Source organism: Olea europaea, chromosome 23, assembly GCF_002742605.1.
Source record: "Olea europaea var. sylvestris chromosome 23, O_europaea_v1, whole genome shotgun sequence".
Lineage (NCBI taxonomy): Eukaryota > Viridiplantae > Streptophyta > Magnoliopsida > Lamiales > Oleaceae > Olea > Olea europaea.
The window spans coordinates 8,820,750-8,825,706 of NC_036259.1; the positions used below are offsets into that span (position 1 = coordinate 8,820,750).

At 48.0% G+C, this 4,957-nt stretch overlaps 1 protein-coding gene across 1 annotated transcript; it reads left to right on the plus strand.

Annotated features, from left to right (window-relative positions):
- Positions 1-162: 162 nt before the first annotated feature.
- Positions 163-3,073, plus strand: LOC111372001. The gene is made up of 9 exons (XM_022994141.1): positions 163-216; positions 334-412; positions 500-931; positions 1,108-1,229; positions 1,322-1,729; positions 1,832-1,962; positions 2,214-2,471; positions 2,790-2,855; positions 3,037-3,073. Exons 1-9 carry the CDS (start codon positions 163-165, stop codon positions 3,071-3,073), a joined length of 1,587 nt encoding a protein of 528 aa, XP_022849909.1.
- Positions 3,074-4,957: the final 1,884 nt, after the last annotated feature.

Genomic DNA, 4,957 nt, shown 5'->3' on the forward strand with positions numbered 1-4,957 from the left:
TATAACCAGATACCCATGTTCCGACCTGATGAGAAAGCTACATCGTTCATTACGGACAGGGGTCTGTATTGCTACAAAGTCATGCCCTTCGGATTGAAGAATGTCGGAGCTATATATCAGAGGTTGGTCAACATGATGTTTGCCAAACTCATTGGCAAAACCATGGAGGTCTACATTGACGACATGATGGTTAAAAGCCTCCAGGCAACCAAACATGTGAGTCACCTCGACCAAACTTTTCAGATACTTAGAAAGTATAATATGAAATTGAATCACCTCAAGTGTACCTTTGGAGTAGCATCGGGCCAGTTCTTGGGGTATATTGTCAATCAGAGAGGAATTGAGGCGAATCCAGTGAAAGTAATGGCCTTGCTAGAAATGAGGTCACCTCAGAAACCGAAAGAGGTCCAAAGTCTCAACGGTCGGATAGCCACACTCAGTCGCTTCATCTCCAGAGCCACAGATAAAAGCTTGCCTTTCTTCAATGTGCTGAAACAAGGAAAGAAATTTCAATGGACTTCGAAGTGTGAAAAAGCCTTCGAGGCTCTGAAAAAACACCTTGGAAAGGCGCCCCTCTTGTCAAAACCTCAACCGGATGAGTCTCTACTGCTATACCTAGCGGTTTCGGACGTGGCGGTCAGCGCAGTCCTAATCAGAGAAGAAAATAAGCGCCAATTGCCAGTGTACTACATCAGTAAAACACTTCTCCCAGCTGAAACATGCTATCCAGACATGGAGAAACTAGCACTCGCCCTTATCACAGCCTCAAGAAAACTGAGGCCATACTTCCAGGCCCACTCAATACAAGTTCTCACAAACTTCCCACTAAAGCAGGTGATGCAGAAGACAGGTGCATCAGGACACCTACTAAAATGGGCAATTGAGCTCAGTGAGTTCGATCTAACGTTCCGACCTCGACACGCCATCAAAGGTTAGGCCCTTGCTGATTTTATGGTTGAGTTTGTCAAAGCCCCAGAAATGAAGGCGATAATGGAACCGACCGAGCCCCCCACATGGAAACTGTTCATAGATGGGTCCTCAAGAGAGGCTGACGCAGAAGCAAGGATTGTATTGGAAAGCCCAAAAGGCCAAAGCTAAATTGTGCAGTGAGATTCGACTTCAAAGCCTCGAACAACGCTGCTGAATATGAGGCCTTTCTGACAGGTCTTAGACTCGCTAAGGAGATGAGGTTCAGGATGCTCCTGGCAAGTAGTGATTCTCAACTTATAGTAAATCAGGTCAATGGAAACTTCGCAGCCAAAGATGGTAGCATGATTGCGTACTTGAAGTTGGTTCTGGACATAATTCCTCATTTTGAAAGGTTCGAACTGACTCAAGTCTCCCATCTAGAGAATGCACATGCAGACGCCCTTTCAAAATTGGCCAGCAGCATGGATTCAGAGCTGCTAAAGGTCATCCTATTGAGCACCTATCAAAGCCCTCCACCTCTGGAGGTGAAGAGATACTGTGGATAGAAGGCACCCCATTATGGATGCAGCCCATCATCGCCTACCTAAAGGATCAAACACTGCCTGCTTCTAGAGGTGAAGCAAGGAAGTTAAGAAAAAGGTCTGCACACTTCGTCCTGCACGAAGATACCCTTTACAAGAGAGGCTTCGCCTCGCCTCTTCTTCGATGCGTAGGAGGTGAAGAGGCCACATACATACTCAGGGAAACCCATGAAGGAATCTGTGGAAATCACTCCAAAGGAACAGCTCTGGCACACAAGGTTCTCCGTCAAGGCTACTTCTAGCCGACCCTGAAAAGGGATGCTTACCAGTTTGTCTAGAAATGTGACAAGTGCCAGCGCTTCTCGAACATACAAAGACAGCCTGCTCAGAACCTCTCCGTAGTAACCAGTCCTTGGCCATTCGCTAAGTGGGACATTGACTTCATTGGTCCACTCCCAAAAGGGAGAGGAAGTGCAGCTTTCGCTATTGTCGCCATTGACTACTTCACTAAGTGGGTCAAGGCTGAACCCCTTGCCAGGATTACCAAGGCTAATACTACCAAATTCGTCTGGAAAAACATCATTTGTAGATTCGACATTCCCCACTCCTTAGTTCCAATAATGGAAGGCAGTTCGACAACAGGAAGATGCGAGACTTATGCGATGAATTGGGCATAAAGAAGGACTTCTCGACACCTCATTACCCTCAAGCAAATGGGCAAGTTGAGGCAGTGAACAAGACTATCAAGCTCACCCTGAAAAGGAAGCTTGATACCTCAAAGGGGGCCTGGGTTGACGAACTCCCCCGCGTCGTCTGGGCTATCAGGACTTCTTGCTGGACTGCAACCGGTGAGACACCATTTTCCATGACCTACGGAGCCGAGGCCATGAGTCCGATCGAAGTCGGGGTCCCATTACATCAACGGGTGCACTTCAATGAGATCAGCAACGACGAGGCTCGAATAAATGAATTGCACCTCCTTGAGGAAAGGAGAGAGACCTCCCAAGTGAACTTGGCAAAGTATCATCGAAAGATGACCCGCTATTACAACTTCAAGCTCAGAAACAGAACTCTTTGCCTAGGCGACCTCATCCTCAGAAGAGTCTTCCAATCTTCAAAACCAACCGGGTCAGGAGTGTTTGGCCCGAACTGGGAAGGCCCTTACCACATCCGCAAAGAATCCCGACCTGGTACCTTCGAGATCGAAGATAGGGCAGGAAAGGCGCTGCTTCATCAGTGGAACATCGAACACTTGAGGAAGTACTATCAATGATGAGCCTTTATTTCGATCTGATCTCAATATGTTATAATGAATCGATTGTTCTGATCTGATCTCAGTTTTAAATTCCCTAACTTACTAAGTGCTGGAATTGCCTTGGTAAAGGGTGGTGTAATTCATCTCATGTAATGAAGCTTCGGTTCCAAACCACATCAGTTAGTAAATAGTTTCCTCAGTCCTTCAATAGGTTCATTAAAGTGATCCGATCTTTAATTATTAGCTGATTAACGTTAAGGGGCTCTTCTTGTTTGCTTAGGTGGTCCGCTTCATATTAACTTAAGTGGTCCGATCTCAAATTGTTAACAGGTTAGCATTAAAAGTCGCTTCGTACTCGCTTAAGTGATTCAACTTATATTAACTTGAGTGGTCCGATCCGCAGTTATTAATTGGTTATTGTTACGAGGCAATTAGTCTGACGCTTGTCATTCATACAAGTATGAACAGATTGAAAAGATAAAAAGGCAGAAGCACAGATACTTAGCAAAAATTTCATTTCATTGAATAAATTTAAGTACAAGGAGGCCGAAGCTATTACAAAGGGTAGCCCTACTTTGCTAGAGGGACTTCTACATCGACCGCCTCCGAGGCCTCCAGAGCTTCCTTGGCGAACCTATCAGGCCGACCTCCAGTTGGCCCCTTGAACTCTGCCTCCAATGAGGATATGTCCAAAGTGGTGTGCACCTCCTTCAGTCGACCCAATAAGCTTTGGGCACTCCATGAGGCCCAAAAATTGGCGAAGTCGTCATACAAGGGATGGTCTTCAAAGTGGTCGATGAAGTTCTGAACTGCCACCTCTCCAGCAGACTTCAACTCTTCCTTCAAAGAGGCAATCTCCTCTGACTGAGCATCTGCCTTCTACCTCAGCTCCACCTTCTCTTTGTTGGAGGCCTCCAGAGCCTTGGTGGCGAGCTTGTGGTGCTCATTGGCGTAATCAAGCCGTCGAGTCACTGCAGCCACTTGGCACTCCACCTCGTACAACTCTTTCTTCAGCCGCTCCACTTCTGCTTTGGCGGTAGTTAGCTGGGCCTCAGCTTCCTTCTTCCCCTCCTCTACCTGCGTGGTCTTGGCCTGGGCCGCTCACACGGCATCTCCGTAGTGCATCGCCTCCTCGAGGTGCTTGGCGAGGTCCTTCCTCTTGGAGTTCAGATCCTTCACCAAGCCCTCAAGCTGGACGCTTGTACTCAGGGTCCGAGCTACGCAGGCACTATTCGCAACCACCAAATCCTCAGCTGTGTAGAAGGCGGTGTGGTCCATCCACTCCTCGATCCAGTATTTGCTATGGACCACCGCCACCATAGTTGTTTCTGGAGGAAGAGCCTCCAACACTTCCCTTATGGGCTCCTCCGGGTTTGTACCCAGAAAGTCGACCTCCTTAGAGGGATGGGGTCTCTTCCTCTTCTACTGCCCCGACACTTAATCAATTGGCATGGCAACGAGGGGTGTTGTGGCCGGGGCAGTGACAGGCTCAGTTGGGACGAGCCTCTTCTCCAAAATGGCCACCCCTGTGGGAGTTGTGGTTTGCCTCAGAGCAGGGGGTGTCCTCGCCACAGTTGGGCATTTTGGAGGGGCGGCACTCTTCTTGCCCTTCCTCCGAAGGGCAGCCTTCGGGTCCTCTGGTACCTGCTCTTCCGTCGGAGGCTGAAGCCTCTTACTGGCTTCCACTCAATCCTCCATTTGCTTTTTGTATGAGGAGGAGGAGGCCTTCAACGCCCGTGCCTCTGCCATCATCTTCTGGATGGTCTTAAAGTTGAGGCACACCGGCATCTTCTTATTAAAGTTGTCTGCAAAGAGTGAATGAGGAATTAGTACAAGTGTTGAGAGTTTAGAATAAAAAGTAAAGACTTTGGTCCAGTTACCTTGGGATGCCATCAGATCGTGAGTAATGAAGTGGATGTTCTTTCGGATCAGCCTATGGTAAGACCTCTTCTTTTGAAGCAGCTGATAAATGATGCAGATGGTTTCAAAGTCCTCGAATGACAACTCGCACCGAGGAAGAGCACCTACAAAGAAAATGTAAATGTTAGGCACAATTCAAACCGAAGAGAAATATAAGGAAAAACAACTATTATACTCACTAAGTGTTGAGTACTTCATCAGGACCGTAAGAGGCGCCAGGGGGTCCCCCTCCATCATGTCCCATCGCCCTGCGGCCCAGCACCACGAGCTCTTCCATTCTTTGATGGAGCTCGGTAGATCGAACATGAATGGAGTGTGGGAACCCCATGAA